At 38.2% G+C, this 20101-nt stretch overlaps 1 protein-coding gene across 3 annotated transcripts in view; it reads left to right on the forward strand.

Annotated features, from left to right (window-relative positions):
• Positions 1-20101, forward strand: part of LOC410788 (glutamate receptor ionotropic, kainate 2) — a 93825-nt gene that overhangs the window by 63460 nt on the left and 10264 nt on the right. For 2 of the 3 annotated variants that reach the window (XM_026446068.1, XM_006571417.3), the window contains 3 exons: positions 15319-15474; positions 16398-16609; positions 18554-18853. In XM_026446068.1, coding sequence (XP_026301853.1) covers positions 15319-15474; positions 16398-16609; positions 18554-18853 — 668 coding nt within the window. The remainder of the gene's footprint in view (positions 1-15318; positions 15475-16397; positions 16610-18553; positions 18854-20101) is intronic. The other variant, XM_026446069.1, reaches the window with a different exon arrangement.

The following is a 20101-nucleotide window of genomic DNA, read 5'->3' on the forward strand; positions in this document are numbered from 1 at the left end:
TTTAAATTAAATTGACCACAAACACGAGCTCTCATTTCGACGGATCGTACAACTCGCGCTGTTTCACGTTCGCCCTCGTGAATTTTCCCCCGCTAACTTAATAGCGTTGCACAGGCGATTCGTTACTCGATGTGACGCGGCGATTATCGAGTAAATAGTTTTAGCTGTGTTCTATGCGAAACGAATCTCCTCTTGGAGGAAGCTGGAAAAACTATCCACTGGCTAATAAAGGGAATAAAGAGAGAGAGGATAGAAAGACTACGTTTCTACGTGAACGATAACCGAAATTCAATCCGCGAAATGTCTGTACAGGATTCATCGGATAAGACAACCCCTCTTTTCATCCATGAACACCACACCGAAAGGTTCCACTCGATTGGACGACGGTATCGATTCGACGATCTGGGCACAGGCCAGCGTCGCTTCTATTTTGTTTTTCATCCACACACACACCTCCTCCCCCCTCCTCAAGAATCGTATGAAAGGCAGCTGGAACGTCGTTGAGACCTTAAAGTGGTCCTTTTGCGGACGCAACTCCGGCTTAATGCACCGCGACATTTCAGCTGGTCTCACTTCGTTGGCCACTGGCTTTCACCAGTCCTCGCCCATTATCCGCTACTATTAACAGTCTTATGCAAATTTTGTTTGCCACCGACCGACGATGGAGCGAGAAAGAGAGAGAGAGAAGAGGCGAGAGAATTGTCGAGTATGCGGAAGTCGAAATCGGTATCGAATTAATCGCCACGTTGAAATTTCGGCGGATCCTCCCTGTTTCTCTTCGCTTGATGGGAATAATAGTGTTTCGCTTTAACGAATGACTCAAGGATGATTTTATTTGTTCGGAATGCAAAGCAAAATACACTTTAACGTACCATCGGTTTGCTTTTGACGAAGTTGAATGAAGAATAATATTTCTTCGTATAATGGATTTGGTTTGATGATGTTTTTCGTTTATCTCTGGAAGATTTATATCATTATTAAATGAAAATAACAAGAGAAGAAAACAGAAAAATTCCGTGGAAAATATTTTACGGCGTTTATCTGATAATTTTTAGAAAAATTGAGAAGATTTTCTGTTAGAAAACTTTATTATTAAAAACACTGGTAAACCTTAATGGAAACTGGACTTCTTCTTTTTTTCTTTTTTTTTTTTCATTTCTCGCTTTTTTTTTTTTCATTTTCTCGAATTTTAACTCGGTATTTTTATTCATTCGACGTAAAAACGGAATTCTCATTCATAGAATGTTGCTTTAATTTAAAGTATCGTTGATAAAAATAAGAGCAACGGACAAAATTTTTAATCGTGAAAATGGTTCGGGTTCCAATAATATGAAGCTATGATAAAAAAGTACTTTTCTTAAAAAAAAATTTAAAATCAGATGAGAAATCGAAATAATTAACCGACGTAAAAATATGAACTTTTGCCAATTAAGAAAAATATGTTAGCTTTTCTATCTTATTAAATACACATATAAAAAATAGTTTTTCTTATAAATAATCCCATTAATATCCTCCTAATTTATGGAATTTATCTGAATTTATTATTCCGCGTGAATGAAAAATAATAATGAATGTCATTTTACTCGAGACACAAAATAATTATTTTAATTTGTAAATACAAGAGCAAATTTTTTTATATTTTCATCTCGCTAATATTTGAACATTTCACGAAAATTTTGTCGGCAAAAATTTTTTTCAAAAATCTCAGTTTAATATTATCCCGTAATATTGTCCAGCATCCCAGTTTGTTACGTTTCGTTTAAACGCTCGAAATAATTTTGTCAATACATTCTTTTTTTTTTTTTTATTTATTTTATTTTCAAAAACCATTATAAAAACATTTAATGTGCGTGTTATTAATGTACGAGTAACCGTGTATACGGGTTAATACGTGACAGTTTAATTGAAAAGTTTAATGAAAGGAAATTTTCCTTTGGAAGGCAGCTCACGACAAGGTTTGTTAAAATTTTATGAAATATATTTTACAAGCAACAAGTGCCGCGCCGTCTATTACTGGCGATTTATTTATTCCTCTCTCTCTTTCTCTCTCTCTCTCTCTCTCTTCCTCTCTCTACTCAGTACACGCGGAACAATTCACCTTTGTTTGAATGGTTTTCAATAAAATTTATACACAATGTTGCCGCCAATATTTATTGACCGTTTCGTTCGAAAAAAATTTCAATTAAAACACGCCGAGACAATATTAACATCCTTCCTTACCCTCTTCGCATTATTATATTATTCTCGTCTCGCGTTATTTGCCGTAAAAATAATTTCATCCTCTTTTTTTCTCTTGCGTGTTTTCTTTTCTTGCGTTTTTCAAATAAGAAATTCATTTCATTCAAGCCTATACGTTCACTTAATTTTCTATGGCGAGTGAAAAGCATCGTATAAAGAGGAATTTAAACATGACCGCCTTTGAAACGACCAATCTAAACTGGGCAAATCTCAATTCAATTTTATGAATATATATATGTACATACATATTCACGATTCACGGAATTCGGTATCTAAGATCACATCCTGTAACGTGTAAATGATTCGTAGAGTATAATATAATAATAAAAAAAAGATAATACGAGGAAATATTCATAAATTTCATGACATGATAGAAATCGATTTTCACATCATCGAAACTGAAAAAGACGGTATCGATACTTCGATATCGGATGTAAAAGTAGCAAAAACTTGTACTTTGCGAGATGATCATTTGATGATTACTCAACTTCGTTCAGATATTATTTCAAAAAAACACGCCAACTCATGAAAATTATTATCGAGCTCGATAATGATTAATAAATAAAAAGGGTTTCGCGAAAGGTAAAAGACAGGTCGTCGGTGCAGATCGGACGCGCGATTAAAACAAACTCGTGGCCGTTATTCAATCGCAAAACAAGCGTGCAAACTCTCGGGAAGATTCCATTCCGAGATCCAATCCCAATTGCCTCTCCCGTTTCTCGTTATCCGCTTCACCCTTTGTCGGCAGACGACTCGCGGCGAGAGACAACCGTCAGCCCGATGTTCGTCAAACCGGGGCGCGATTGAGCCCCTCGTCTCTGGCGTTAACTCGGCTTGCTTCTCGATTAGATTCTGTGCACCGTCGTCGTGAGTACCGTCGACTTGGAAACTCGGTAATCTACGTCCGGATAAGGGCTTAGCGAAACAGAGGACGAGAGCTCAAAGAGGGGGGAGGAGGAGGTTTGGAAGAAGGAGCGAGGTGGTGGCCACGTCGCTTATCCATAGACGTGGTAATGAACCGGTCGCCCTCGACGCTGTGTTATCGCGGCAAAGCAACAATTACACGCCAAGGATCTAATTACATCGGCTATTATTCCATCTACTTTCGAGATACGCGGCGATACTACCCCCTCCTCTTCGTCGAAGAAAGAATATTCGAGGATTAATAAAAAATGGGGGAGGGAAAGGAATCTGATTTGTTTCGTCCCGATTAAAAAAGAAAAGGAGGGAAAGAAGAGAAGAGAAGGTTTGATAAAGGTTTATATAAGTTCTATTGTTCGATAAATGAATTTTTTTTTAAGGGTGATTTAGTCGACAATGAAAATTGAGCACGATGGTAATGCGTTTCTTTCCTCGCGATTTATCTTTAATTCGATTCGATCTTTCTTTTTCGATTAATCCCCGCATTTTTCATAAAAATCTTTATCTCAACGCGTACATCCGCTCTCCTCTCTCGTTTCCTTCCTCCCCTCTATTTCTGCCAGAGATCCCTTTTTCGAGATCTTTTCGGGGCGGGTTATCAAGGGTTTCTAATCGATATTTCAAATTTTTTCCTAGATGGCCGTGTTACAGCCGTGGAACAGATTTCTCAGGTTATTGAATAAAGATAATGGAAAACGGGTGTTGTCTTATCTGGTCGGTAATGGGAGAAACAATTGCAGGAGGAAGTGGAAAGTTTCCCGGTTAAATTTCCAACAGCCTCTCCTCATACAGCGGCACCAATTTTCATAATTTCCATTTCCCGAATAATTACGCAGCCAGTTATGAAGCGTGCGCGAAAACTGTGTACAGGGATGCTAGGAGCAATAACGATTTCAAATTCGAGGAGCTTTGTTGTTCCTCTAGATTTCCCGTTTAACAAAAGATTACCATTGTACCATTGCTGCGTTTCCGCTCGGCGTTTCCTCGAAATTAATTTTCTCTTTTAAATTTGATCGAGTTAAACCAACGTAATTTGATAAATAATTGATCAAAAGAGTTTACGATCACGATCCACGTCCCCATGTTCGAAGGCGTCAAACATTTTCATTATCTTTGCTGTTCTTTTTTTACAAAATATACGAACGACGTTTCAAAGGAAAATTAACAGAGAAGATCTTTTACGAGGATAATTCCCGAGACACCGGATGATAAAGTCCCCAAATATTCTCCAAAGTATGTAAGCTTAGTAATTATTAAGCGGCGCCTACAAGTGCGAACAATTCTCAGGCGTGGAATGGAGATGACAAGCGTGGAACGGAATCGAGTTGAAGTTTAGTCTCCAGTTAAACACGTGTGTGCATAAATTCCTATAAAATTGTAGGAGGAAGTTACAACATTAACCCTTTGTTTATCATTAATTTTCTCTTCTAGGGAGAAACCTCGTTGCAGAAACTTTCGTGTCCACGATTGACTCATCAGATCTCGTAAATAAATAATTTTAATATCACGAACAACGTACAAAATTTCGATCGAAATTTAGTTTACATTGGAACAACGTATGATCATTTCTAAAATTATTGTCTTATTAAGCCGCGCGAAAAAAATGTTAACGATTCGTGAAATTTAATAAGAAGGAGGATAAAAGAGCGTTGAAAGTTCGGTAAACTTTATATATAACAAGTTTATGAAAACAGATGCTCGAAGCAAAGAGGTGTCACGCGTGAAAGGCGCGACATTTCATCAAGAGTCTTAAAGTGGTGCGAGTCAACGGCAGCGGCGACAGATAAAAGCGCGGCCCGCTTATTTTCAATTTCTTCTTTCGCGGGACAAAAAAACGGGGACGAGGGACGTGAGACAATTTTCTTAGAAAACTTCCCCGTTTAGTTTCCCCGCCGTCACCGGGGAGAGGGCTGGTACGTACAACTCGGGGAGAAAGAGCGGGCCGTAAAGGCCAGTCTTTCTTAACTCTTTCTTCCCTCCGGGAAGGCGATGCAGTTCCAATTTAATGCAGCCGTAAACTCAGCCGGGGCAGCAAATTATTAAACTGGATCGTAGATTATTTATCAGGGTTAACAAAAGTCTCTCGTATGCTTTGCGCCTTTGCGACCGGCTATTCCACGCCTATAATCCACGAAACGATGTTTGCGAAACGCTTTTCGAACATTCTAACGCGAGGACATTACATTGTCGCGAGGACAATTTCGCGTCGCATTCGACGTTTTATTGTAACAGCCATGTTTGCAGAAAGACTTTTATAACTCGTAATATAAAATCGTTCTACGAGGGGAAAATTGAAACGTCTTAATCAAGATTTAGGGGTCGGGTAGGACCAATGAAAAAGTTTCACTTTACTCTTAAATTACTTTATTCTTGCCTTACCTTGTTTCTTCCTTCTTTTTTTTTTACCACGCAAAATAATATATATAATAACGAAATTCGAGACGAAAGGAAAAATCTAGATACGTTTCCACCCATAAGAAGTTTCCTCTTTTCATTAAAAGATAATAAAATACGTGGTGACACGTGTGAGGTGGTTCCCATATTCCCACGAAACTTTATCTCCCCTCTCTCGACTTTCTTGATAATAGTTTACCTTCTTCTTTCCGAAAATGTTTTTCTTCTATATATAAACGAAACCCTAATCACTTGTTACTTTCCTTACGCGTACGTGACACCGAGAACTTTTTTCCCTCTCAGGACAATTCTCGTTCTCGAAACGAGTTCGAAGTTCATCAATCGTTGTCTCTCTTCGTTTCACTCGATTCGTTTAACCTTTCGATAGATTCGAAGAAATATCTCCTTTCTCGCGAGAACGAACGTCTTTCTGATTAAATTTCGACCGATTTTTTTATAATAATAATTACTAATAATAATCGACGGAGAAAAAATTGGGACGACAAATATTTTCATCGTAGATGGCGGATCGATCGAACGTATTTACCGGAAGTTTTCTACACCGGCGTAAAAATATGGGCGGATGTACATAGGACGATATCGGATGTGGCCGATTTCCATAACAGAGACGGGGAATCACGCGGATATAGATATTGATCATTCGATTTTTCCAGACACTCTTCCTCCTTCTCCTCCTCTTCCTCGAAATAATATTGTTCCATGGATGAAAAAACAGGCGGGAAGTTGTGTCAAGAATCCATCCGTACAAACGTGGATTACAGTCGAAAATGAGAAGAAAAGCGGGATGATCTCGTTTCTTGGTTCTCTCGACTCATTTATTACACCTTCAGAGAAGAGTTTTTCATTTCTCCTCCTTTTTTTTTATTATTATTTTGCGAACGAATATTCCGTTTAATTAATACACTGCGCGGCAAAAGGAGGACGAAAAAAAGGAGAAAGGAGGGAAGAAAATGAATGGAATGTTTAATTACTAAACAAGCTTTTTAACGAAGGACGACTAGTTTGTAAGGTTTGTACGAGGTGGTTATAGAATTTTTTAACGATTCGAAAGAGGAAATCGAATTCTGCCGAAGGATTTTTCAAAAGTTCAAAAATTCGATTTTTCTATTTTTCTCTCTTTTTCTTCGCTGGATGGAATTATCGTTGCGAAGATATCGGTCGCAGTTTTTTATTACATCCGGGTAAAATGAGAAAAATTCGACGAGTCCATCGAAAGATAGAAGATAGGGAGGAGGGAGGTTTATCTTTGTACATTTCGCGAATCCTTTTATTTTTGAAACGCAACAACGGGAAACGTGATTACGTGATCCACCTCTGGAATAAGATTAACCTATTTTTCTTGTACGAATATTCACCTTGTGCGAAACGAAATATTCTACGAGTGGTACTTGCGCTACGAAATAATCCTGAACAAGGGAAGCATACTTCGCGTCGAATGTATCTTCATTATTTTCACTATAACGGCGCCGAGCTTTGCGCCCCCCGATATTGATGGTTATTTATTCATGTAATCACGCTTGAAAGGATAAAGAAGTCGTTTAACGTAGAAAAAGATCCCTTGCAAATTTCTTTCTTAAATCTTTACATCTACAAAATGTTACGATTTCGATGATTTGTTGATACATCGCCAGATGATATTGAACAATTTTGCTTTACCTTTACTTTCTCATCTCATTTTTTTTAACAAGCTTTATTAACCTAGAAATTAAATAAAATTCATATTTAATTTGATCGATTACCTAACCTAAACTTAAATCGTTTTTCTAAAATATTCGCAACACTATCGAAAAATATCGAGAGTCATTTAGTTTCATTCATACCTTGGAGCAACAATCTGTGCAATTCTCGAAAGAAGGTGGACAGACGCGAGGTAATAATTTCCGCCAGAAAACCTGTTGAACACGGCGTCAGATCTTGGACAGGTGAATCTCGATCGGGTGGTCGAGTCCCCCCACCCACGGATACGTCGTCACGTTCGTGGCATCGATTTTCCATATCGCTCGCCCCAACTTTTATCACTCGATAGGGGATGAAAGTTTCGCCTTTCGGCAAAAGTGAAACGAAGACAAAGGGGAGGAGGAGGAAGAGCGGGTCGATCAACCGCCCCGTTCTCGATTACGATTGGTACGGGGAGTGCACCCGTTCCACTCATCCCTCCGTTCTTCCAATGGAAAAGTTTTTACAGGGATGGCGGGATTCGTTTGAAACGACGCGACTCGGCGACGCGGGTCAAACGGAACGCTGAATGAAATTCGCGTTTGCTCGTCGTTCGTCATTGTTCCCCCTCTCGTGAAAATAAATTTTTCCAAAAATTTTTCTTCCTCATTTTCGCTCGCTCCTTCTCGGAATCATTTATCCGGTTTCGTTTCGGGATAAATTCGTTATTTATTCACATTTTATATTTTCGTATTTTCGTTCCCCCTTGCGTTGTTTTCGTTTTATTTACTTTTTGATTTTTAATTTTATATTTCGCGATTTTATTTCGGTTTATTTTGTATTCTTTTATTTTATGTTTTATCTGATTCGTGAATAAAAAAAAATTAAATTTAAAGATTAAAGGTTCTCTATCTACTTTTTTTTTTTTTTTCAAAAAATATTCCGAAACATCGAATTTAATTTAGTTTGTGAATTGCAAATTACGAATTGCCGAGTGAAATGTGTTTTAGATTTTAGATAAAATAAGTATTATCGTAATATATCACGATAGACTTGTATAACATGTATAATATAATAACAGAAATTGATACATCGTGCGTTGATTAAAAATTGATCATTTAATTGTACCCCAAATCCGTGACACTAAAATTTCACGACACGACGAGGATTGTATAAATTATTATAATTCTAGCGATCAAATATTTACCAGACTCCGAACTCCGATGATCAAGTTAACAACTCATTTAAAAAGAAAAAAGAAAAAAAATTGAAATTTTAAAATTGAAAAAACCGCGTCGGCGGTTTTTAATTTTATTTCAATGAATCGTGAATTATTAATTGAGTAAAAATATTCTATTTTAATATATTACAAACGTGGAAATTCTGTTGCGTTCCATAAATTCGTTTGTTACGATGATTATATATTCATATGAACAGAGAGAGAGGATGAGAAAACAATACGTACAATTTCAATCAAATTTACATGGTTCGTTGATGAAATTTCACGTGTAAATACGTATTATTAACTATCATTATTTATCATTCCGTCCCATGTATTCGACGAGTTTTATAAATAAATTCAAGTTGGATGATTTCAATCGGGGAGGAAAAAATTGGGGAAAAATTCTACCTCAAAATTTTCTCGACTCCATTAAGATATAACATATATACTTCTCGCGTCGAGAGATTCATAGATACATCGTCGATTGGTTGAAATTAATCGACCTCGAGTCGGTTCGCGATCGATCGTAATGCCGAATCGAGGAGGAAATAAAGGAAGTGAAATAAAGGAAGAAAAAAGGGGGGAATGATCGATCGCCGAACGATACGCTGGATGGATCGAGTGGTATCCATCCAGGACATGGAGCAAAAGTACAATTTAATGCGAATCCGTAAAAAATCGTTCCATCCGGGATTTCTCTTCTTTCTTTTCTTTTCCCTTTCCAAAAATTCAATTTACTATGAAACGTACTACACACGTTATCGTAAGTTACACGAGGAACGTATTTTTTCCCGATGAAGATGTTTCGAAAAAGTAAAAGGATGCACGAATATTTTTGTGCGAAAGGAAACGAAACGAAGCATCTGGATGATGGATAATTTCTTCTCCGCTCCTAGTTTCTGAAGTTTCATATATTCCCTCTAATTATGAAATATCCGTTAATTATGAATATGGATTATCGGTATCCTGTCTGCATAGAAAGCGCAACTTATAAGCTTGTAATCATTTTCGCGAATGAAAAGATTCTCCATTTCTAAATTATTAACGTTAATTATTACGATACTTTTCAAAAAGAAAAATTATTCCTAATAAGAAAGAGAAAAAGGAACAATCAAAGTTTATCTTTTCAAAATCTTTCAAAACGCCGAATTTATCAAAAAATTTTAAACTTTATCCTATTCGACGTTATAAAATTCTTTCTCCCCTTGAAACGCATATCTTTATCCCATAAATCCAATCGATAAATAAACGAAGCTCGCCAATTATAAAAATTTATTTACTCGATTCGCTTTTTTTTTTTATTTAGAATTTTATCACGTACAAAGAACATCGTATCCCTCATCCATCGCCTCTTATCCCGTGAGCTACAATTACAATCCGCCCGAGGCGTTACTCGTTTCCTCGGCCACAACCGTTGGAGAACAATTTCCGGGATTTTAAAACGTTGGAGCAAGTTCGTAACCGGCTACGATTTCGAATGGACGAAAATTTAAATTTTTCTTTTCTTCCGCGCAACATTGACGGCAATTTAGATCAATTTTGGTCTGCGTGAAACAAACTTGGACACCGAGCTGGACAAATAGAAACTCGAAACCAACTGGATTTGCACGATTCCCTCTCCCTCTCCCTCTATGCTTTGGCTGCTTTGCGGTGTGTTTGTTACAAGGTGGGGCGCATAAATGCTAATTGATTCGTCCTGACGTATAAACGGAATTGATCGTAATAAATTTGATAGCGTTTGATCAGAGGAATTGAGGGATTATTATATCGCTTCCGTTTATATATTAATTTTTCTATCAGAGTAGAAAAGTAGAAGCAGTGTTTTCAATTTTGCACTTTTGAACGGTGATTCTCGGGCATCAATTTGGATTCGAAGATTCGATTTTTTTAGAATAGACTGCTAATCTTGTCACGTATATAATCTTATGAATTGTAGATGCTATGATATAATAATAATCAAATAGAGTTTCTTATCTCAAATTAGATCGTGATTGAACCCATCTTCGATATTTAGTCCGAGTTTGACAGTCGTGGAAATAGAAATGTATATGAATAGCAATCAAGCATCATGAATTATGAAGTTCGAGCGAAGATGGAGATGAAATAATGAAGAGAGATAAATAAAAAAGGCGAAGAAAAGAATATTAAATAATGAATGTAGAAACACAGGAATTAAGAAGAATCAAGAAAGATGAAAGAACATTATACTTACTGTGAAACTGCCCTGACAATATGTCTCTATAAAATATCGCACGAAACAACGATACAGAGTTTAATATCCAACAAATTTTCTCTCCTTTATACGCAAACATATATAAAATATTAAAATGTAAAAGTTTTATACGTTAATTCTCGCGTGTGAAATCATTTTGAGTTGAAAAATTCATTCACCAGAACACACGAAAAATCGTCTCGACTTGTTGATTCAACTAAGCGAAAAAAAGCGCAACCTTGTATGTCCATTGTTTTATGATATATTAATATTAAAAAGTATATGCGTTTGAAACGGATTTCAAGGAGACGAGAACGGAGTTTGCCGCTGAATATCAGGCTAATTGGAGTGTACGTAATCGAATGATGACTTTGACAGGAAGAAGATATAGTGGCATAGCGTATCGAGGATGACGGATAAATGTCGTGTAATGCCGTGTAATGAATTTCTCGTGATTCATGATGCTCGATACACTCGAGATTATCGAAGAAAAGCGATAAGATTTACAGTGGACGATAAAGTACCGGTTATTGTTCCAATCATTAATTAAAAAAACAACGTATTATAGATTTTTGAAATTAAACAATGAACGAATTTATTCAACGTTTTTAGTTTTATCTATTTAACGTTATCCGTATTACGAATGTTCTAATTTATTGAAGCAGCATCAAGCAGCGGTCACGTTTCATTGATCGTGCATACACGATATACCGAAACGAGCGAGTAATTTCGAATTTATGGTTGGAGATATGATTGAGAAGAGCGATATATTATACCGTGCGAAATTGAGACAGATTATTATCAAGGTTTTCGATTCGTCATGCTTCTCGTAACACCTTTAATCCCATGGAAATGAGATTACATCGAGGCCACGTACCGTGGAATTTCTCTAAAAAGGAAACAACAAACGAACAACGGTGTTCCATGTTTTGAATTATCCGTGCTCGTCGTGAAATTTCTAATGCATATTAAGTACGTAGTAAGGAATACTACGGCAAATAAGCGATAACTCGATAAAGGAATTGCGTGAAACGTGGCCAAGGTGCCAATAATTTTTCGGAACGGGATTAGAATTTCGTTATTACACTTTCCAACTGGGTGAATGAATATTCGCCATCTATTAATAAAGAAATAACGGTATAATATATACAGTACCGCATCGAGTATGATATTAAAAATAAACGTGCCTTCGCCATTTTCATTTGCGAGTCCAGTCCAAAGTTTCAAATTGGGCGATAACCCAAAATCGTTTTTCGCTTCGATTTATAGCCGCACGTTCCTCGCCATTACGTTTTATTAAAAATCTCTCGTACACACATGAAATCATCCTTATCGATTGATTTTCGATCCTATCTCAAATATCGTGATACATCCCTCGTCTTAATCCCTCGATGAAAACATAAATGCGTCGCTTATTGATTTCAAAAGCCATTATTATCCCAACGTAGGCGTCGAATCGTCAAAGCTAGCCAGAAATTATCGAGAGAGAGAGAGAGGGAGAGAGATTGTGTGTCTAAGTATCGATATGAAACGCGGAGCGGGCTGCCAGTCAGAGTCGGTCAGTCAGTCGGTCAGGTTTGACCAGTGGCCGATGGGCTGGCCGCATAATCCCGTGTTAGCTGAATGATTGAAATTATCTTCATGACCGATGTCGAGATCAAACCGTTTATCAACCCTATTTCTCTGCAAACCGGCCATTGTACACATTGATACGCGCGCCGCTGTATGGGTTACACGGTTCTCGACGTAACGGGCGTCAAACGTGTAATTAGCATGGCAAAATATGCATTAAACATCGCGTTTATTATTAACGCGGATAGATTTCGAGCGAGCGAGCGGTTTAGAGTTTCGATGTAGAGGCCAATACGGTTTCGAACGGTTGTTTTATCGCTGTTATCGATATTCTTCGATGGATTTGCATAAAATTTGATCGTGGAGAAAGATGGGAGGATATATCGCCGCGACGCGTCACGCGTCGATATCGAGAGGGTGGAATATATTAAAAATCCGTCGTTCGATAAAAATATCTTTTTCCCTTTTTTTCTTTTTTTTTTTTTCCAACGAAACATTTTCGTGCGGAAATTCGGAAATAATTAACGTGGAAATAAGCGCGTTTCGAGATACAGTGAGCCGAGAGGGGGATTTTTGCGAGGATTTTTCATATTGGGGGGAAAGAGGAGGAGGGGTTTGCAGTTACTTCGATTAACGTCGTTATCGTATCGGTGTGAAATCGAAATTCCATGACAACCGTAACGAAACAGCAAATAATGGGGCAAAGGACGGGGCTTAATAAATTCGTTTTAATCGGGAATGTTTAATGAAACGAGATTTATCGAGTGTATATATACAAATATGTTCCATATGGGATTAAAACATTGGTAATAATGACGACGGATCTCTGCCAGAAATATTCGTATCCAATAATAATATTTTTTCAAATTTTCGGGCTTGATCTTCTCTTTCTCTTTCGTTCGAAATGTTTTCTTTTTATTATTATTATTATATTCGTTTATAAAAATTAAAACACCAACAATTAGTCGAAAGTATTTTATTTGAATTGAAATTTTATGCGAGACGAATCTATCATCGATGAGAGAACGATCACGCCACGACGCGATATAAAATTCGATGTTACGATCCCTTGCTTTAAAAGGGGACGCATAAGTGAACATCTATTTGAATTGTTTCGTGGAAACTAGGCGACGTGATTTTTTAACGCGCGAAAATCCGCGTTGATGCGCGCTCCATTCGTAGCCGCTGACGCGTGATATTTTTTAATGCGATTTACACGGTAAGACAATCAAAATTGCACGGTGCGCGAACTTGGTGCACGATGAAACTAATACGCATTGTTCGTATCATCATTTTCACAGAGACATTTTGAAACGAATAATGACGGATAAATCTGATGATATTTTACGCGTATAATTTTATTTGTCTAATTTAAAAGGAGAAGAAAAAAAATATAGTTGGAACTTTTGAAAAAGAATTGAAATCGAATTTTATCGATTAATCAGAAAGATACTAAACGAGAAATGCAAAATTAAACCATCTTTTTTCTTAGTACGTTATTATTATTATTGAAATATTTCCTTACAAATTTATCCATCAAGTTTAGAATCACCTTACTAAAATTGATTGAAATCAAGATTTAAATTTACATTGATATAATTATACGACGAATATCGAATCAAAAAATTGGCAAAAAATAATTAAAATCCTTCGATATCTGTTCGAAATCTCTTTTCATTCGAGAACGAAAGGAAAAAAGAAATAAAGTAAAACAAAATCAAAAGCCCGCTTCATTTACATTTCAATCGCAAATTGCAAAACCAGCCGAAGGTCAGCCAACGATTTACTTCTGGCGAACGTCAACGTTTCTAATTAAATTTGGTGGAACGTGAACGTGAATCGTTCCGTTCGTGGCAATGCGACGACGAATTCTCGTTCGAGGAAAAGACGAGGGCGATCGGTTTTTCTCGCAACTCGTTTCAACGTCGTTTCACCGAACGACGACGATGACTTTCGAAGTCGCTCGAGCATACAAGGAAAAGATTGGGCGAGATCGCGATCGAAGGCGGAAGGTTCGACGAGATTGGACAATTTCTCGCCGGTGGAATCTCTCTCTTCGGCCAGAAATTCGCACGACGTGCGAGGGGGGAGGAGGACAATAAAAGAAACAGAAGTTCGAAATTATCCTGTCAGGCGGGTAGAGAGGGGCTTGCGATTAATTCGCGTTAAATCGGTTTCGTGGTTTCGTTCTTGTTACTTGCCTATACATAGATCGATTTCCTATTTTTCCACTGAATTTTTCGAAGATTTTTCGCGTGCAAAGATAGAATTCGTTGCCCAATTTTTTTCCTTTTTCTTTTTTTTTGCAATTCATGATTCGATAAAGATTTGATATTTCAGGATGGATAATTCGAAAGAAAGAAGTTTTAATGATCGAACAGATATATCTTGATATACGTGGAGTATTGGGTATGCCATTTGCGAAACAATCAACTCGATTGTTCTTCGATTTTTATCGATCGCTCTCCCTTTGAATTGTTGAATTCGATTGAATTGTTTTTGACGTTCATCGAGTGAGCTCGAAAACCTCGAAATCCTCCAAATACCTGATACGTTACAAACCTAGAAATCGAGCTGTATTGAAATTACAAAGTTTTATTATTAAATTCTAATTGAAAAATTTTGAAATTTTCCCTCGAAGTGAAAAAAATTTAATTCATAAAATTCATTTTGCAATTGGAACGAAACCATTTCCATGTCCAGCCGGCTTCTTTCTTTGCCTTTCTTCCTTTTCTTTATATAAACAACAACCCTCGTAACAAGGTCTCCCCGAGACGTAACAAGACTCTCACTTTATACACATTGTGATACCGACCTGAGTGCAAACCCACGCACTAAAAACCCTGACGTTTTCTGGAACATTACACGTCGAATTTTATTACGAAATTACCTCATTCCTTTAAAATCTTAAGCTTGTCCATTTCGTAATGATCACGGTTATAACATCAAGGATGGAATCCTTTTCGTAAATCTACAACACAGATATTATATATATTTCGACGTCTCGATTTCTGTTCTCTACAAAATAAAAGTGTAAAACTTTCTATCGTTTGTTCATTTTTTTTTTTTCCATTGTTCTCAGGTGCGATCTTTCATGCGGGGGACGAAGAGTACATGGATGCGTTTAAAAAGGCGGTGATCGATACGAAATCGGAACACATCGCACCCTCGTTCAAGGTGGAAACTAGTATAAAGAAGGTAGAGGTTAATACTGACAGCTTCAAAACCGCCGCCGCTGGTACGTATGAATATGTATTAACATTTTTTGCGCACAAATTTTAGAACCAACATATTCTATTTTTTTCATTATAGTAGATATTTTTTTATATACGTGGATGGATAAATTTTCATTCGTAAGTTGACAAATTTTTAAAACAGTTTTGAAATCAAAATTTTATATTTTTGATAGAAACGAATACGAATTCTCTTCTCGCTATCTAAAAAAACGTTATTTATATTTTTCGATATTCCTATTTTCGTAACAATACGAAAATGTGAAAATATATAATTTTCAATTAATATTCGAATTGCATTTCGACAGGCAAAATCATTCGACCAGAAGATTAAAATTGCTAATGAAGCAATTAACGATTGAACGCGCACAATCAATTTCGAGGAAATTTAACGTTTAATAAGTGAAGAAAATCGCAAGGAAACGATCGGATCGAATCCATCGAGAGAGCAACGTTGTCTCTAGTTTTCTCCCCCGTCCAACTTCTCTCGATCGACGATAAATTTCGCGTTAAATCCTGCCGCGGGAGAAACAAATCGAAGGGCTGGAGCGATAATAAAGCGTAATTGGACTTCTTTGTTCCCCGATGCAACTCGATATTTAAACGGTTCCTCTTTTTTTCCTCCCCCTCTATCCCCTTCCAATTGAAACGAATAATAAGATTATCTTCCTCTCGAGTACCATTCTTTCTGCATCGAAAATGGAATATCGATTAATCTTAGTTCGAAATATCACGGCAATTCCATGACACGGTTCCACGATGGAATAGTAAGAAGGATTTTGAGGAGTAATAAAATCGAGCAGAAAATCGATCAAATTCTTCTAGTTTCCAGGATTTCCTCGAATAATAATTTACGCGTGATCGTTTCTCGAGGAGCATTTCACGATTCGTTTTTTATGAAGAAGGTTAACACTCTTTGACGTTGCAGCTTGCAAACTTTTGGAGGAGGGCGTGGCGGCGATCTTTGGACCTTCGAGCCCCTCCACTTATGGGATCGTAGCTAGCATCGCGGCCAGGTTCGACGTGCCTCACATCGACTATTTCTGGAGACAAAACGAAGAGCTGCACGCGGATCAGGAGCCGAAAAATCCGAAACCGATGACTATCAACTTCTTTCCCGACAGCGAGATGGTCGGCAAGGTGAGTCAACTTTTACAAAAATTTTTAAAGAACTGTAGAGAAACAGATTTCGCCGTGTTTACGAGCTATTTACAAACTCTGGATCGATATTCGACAATTGATCTTCGAGAACGTCGATAACTCAATCCCCGATCGATCGAAATTCCCACGATATTCCAAATTATCCATCCCCGAATATCGTGTCAGAGGAAAGGAATATACGATCTTCTGTATTTCTCTGGAAACAAAAGTACCGCAAGATGGCGCCACGCAACCTATCGGCGTAAATTATCCAATTACACGCAAATATTCATACTTCCTTCTCGGATTGAAAACCGGTCGTGGAGTGAAATTGATTCGAATTAATCCAGTATCTTTGTACGTTGCTTTTTCTTCCTTTTTTTTTTTCTTTTTTTACACGCACAACGACGCGACACCTTTACGGGTCGCTGGTCGATGGAAGGAGAACCGTTTGAAGGAAAAATGACGGGGAGGGGAGAAGAGAAAGAGGGAAGGTGGCGCGTTTCGATGCAATTTTAAATTACTCGTTTAACGAGGCAAATCGAACGGGTTTGAAGTAGCTGGCGCGCATTAAACCGGCTAGTCGAGGCTAATGAGCGCGATCAAAGACCGAACTTCGACGACGGCTAACGACGACGGCCGGATGAGTTTTTTATTCTCCCCCCTCTTTTCACACGGAGTGGGGAAAACAAACGAAAACCAAGTTGAGACGAATCGAGCGTGCTACTCCCCCCTCTCCGCCGTCGATTAAGCTTTAATTAAAATTGTCGACGAACGAGCGTGGCGGGTTTCGCTAAAGGATTACTCGCCGTTTCGATCTTTATAGAGCAATTAAAGCGTTCCTCCCGCTGTGTTAAGGTTAGTTTAAATCCTGGTGGTTAAATTGGCGCAACGCGTGGCGCTCGCTCACCCTCCCTCCCCCCTCGTATACCACGCGTAAATATGAGCGCGTCGAAGAGAGCGGAAATGAGAGTATAAAGGAGGAGTTGTGTAAAACGCGCGAAATATGTGGAAAGAGAAACTATTAACGATTACGTTATCCTTATTGTATATATAGGCGATCAATAAGAAGATTATATCGATATAAGGCTCGATCTATGAATAATTAAAATGACAATCTTCATTGTATAAAGCCTTATTTATTTATGATGCGATAAATGCGTCATATCAAATTTATTACGCGTTTCTTCTTAAAATTCTTGCCTTCTTTAGGGAAGGAAGTTTTAAATTAAGATTTTTAAATATATATCGAGTATGTGTTAATTTAATCTTCGTCGTCGCAAATATCGTAATTTCACGCACGTCAATTTCTTCCCTCTCGCTCTTCCAACTGCGAAATATCATGATTTTATCAAAAAAAGAAAATTTTCCCGCGCTGAAAAAAATGTAAAAATATTTCAATATTCCTCCATACGTCCTTTGAAGATTTTTTTTTTTCGTTTCGTTCGATTTCTCTCTCCTCTCTACTCTCTCTCTTTTATTTTGGTGGCAACGCAACGCCTATTTCACGCCATTTTTACGCCGGTTTCGCGGAAAGAAATTTCCATTCGTCGAATTTTCGCCCAACTCGGCTTCACCACTCGGTCTTCCCTTAATTTATCGCGTACACCGCGGCGTTCGACGTTCGTTTTCTCGACCGACAACGATCCGAATTGTATAACGAATTCCCCCACGATTTCCCCCCCCCTCCCAGGTTTAAAAGCAAATTCACGTTTGCATAAACTGATTTCTCTCTTTCTGCCTCAATTTGTGAATGTGAATTTTAAAGAAACACTATCGTTCTGAAGAATATCGATCCACTTTCGTAATAGCTTCGTATCTTGCACTCGTATACCCTTTCCATATATAATATATCATATATCATTATTAAATTAACTTTAACAAGCCTAGCCAAATAGATCGTCAAACATCGTCGAACATCAGAATGATGAAAATTTCTCCCAGGCGATCGCCGACGTGGTCGAATCCATGAAGTGGACCACTTTCGCTGCCGTCTACCAAAACAACGACGGCCTGTCGCGGATCCAAAAGGCTCTGTCTCTGAGACGGAAGAAGGACACCGCGGTGACGATAAGAAGGTTGGGCGAGGGGCCGGATTTTCGTCCGATATTGAAGGAGATCCGCGCCATGTCGATCTGCAACGTGATCATCGACGTCGAGCCGAGGAACATCATCGACGTGCTCTATCAGGCGAAGGAGGTCAAGCTGTTGGCGGAGTACTGTAATTTCTTAATTACTTACCTGGTATTACGCCACATTCTCTTCACTTTATATGCGTATATGATCTCCCCCTCTCGGAAACTCGATTCGTCTCACGAACGGCCAATCTACCATAATTTAATCTTAAGGGCGGAGGAAAATGGATCAAACTTGGAGGAAAATTCGAGATCGATGAAATCCCGATCTACTTTGCCTTCTCTCTCTCTCTCTCTCTCTTTGTTTAAAACGAATTTATCCTCGCAACACTGTTCGTATTTCGTATTTCGCCTCTCCAAGTAAACTCTAAAAGCGTTTTCTCGCGTTTCACTCGGATTCATTTCATTTCATTTCGTTTCATTTCTTTTTTCTTTTCTTTTTTTTTTTTTTTCGTAACGAGGGAGCATATTTTTTGGAAAATTCATTTGTTCGCGCGCAAACGTAACGAAGTTTAAACGATGGAGGGGAGATTTAGGAGTTTGAACAAGCGGGGGCATCCATACGAGAGTGGCGGGTTCGTATTCCGCGACACCGGTTTGACATTTCCTCTCCTAACTTCGCTGGAACAAAAGCTGGAAATTGAAAATTCCGGTGGGTGGCGTAAAATTTGTCAAACACGTTTATGCGAAGTACGTAGTAAAAAAACTATATTCGTTCCAAAGATCTCGAATTTGGATCACGAAATTACAAATCGAAATCAAGTATAGAAAAATCGCCAAAGTCCATCCATCCATCCATCCATTAAAAAATATTTAAAAAAAATCGCAGGATAAATCTTTCTACATCTCTCGTTTCTCGTTTCAAAAATCATCAGCAGCATTCGAGAGCACGTCGCACCCTGCAAGATTTTCTCGTCGAGGCGGGCAGTTAGCGGAGATAACGCTCGCGGTTTCCCCGACCGCGGCTTTTCCAAGGGAATTTCATTAATAAATCCATGGAACGTGTCGCGGTCACGTTCACCCCAGGCGTAGTAACTGCATTAGCCGGTTACAATTGCCAGCCTTTTTATTAAACGTACCCATAAATTGCTCCGAGTAATTGTTTTCAACGATACGCCGGTAATGGCGTGCCGTCTGAACATTCCTTCGTTCACCACCGCACCCTGGAATCCGCTTTTTATGACGCATTACCACCGGGCACGTACAACAATACCTTCATAAATAACGACGTTCGCGGCGAGTCGAGGGTTTTCGCGCGAGGCGTATCGTTTCCTTCTCTCTCTTTCTCTCTCTACGTATGTCTCCTCCTCTCTCTCCCCTCGAATCCCTCTTTTCTTTCCTTTCTTCCTTTTTTTCT

Source organism: Apis mellifera, linkage group LG1 (genome assembly GCF_003254395.2).
Source record: "Apis mellifera strain DH4 linkage group LG1, Amel_HAv3.1, whole genome shotgun sequence".
Lineage (NCBI taxonomy): Eukaryota > Metazoa > Arthropoda > Insecta > Hymenoptera > Apidae > Apis > Apis mellifera.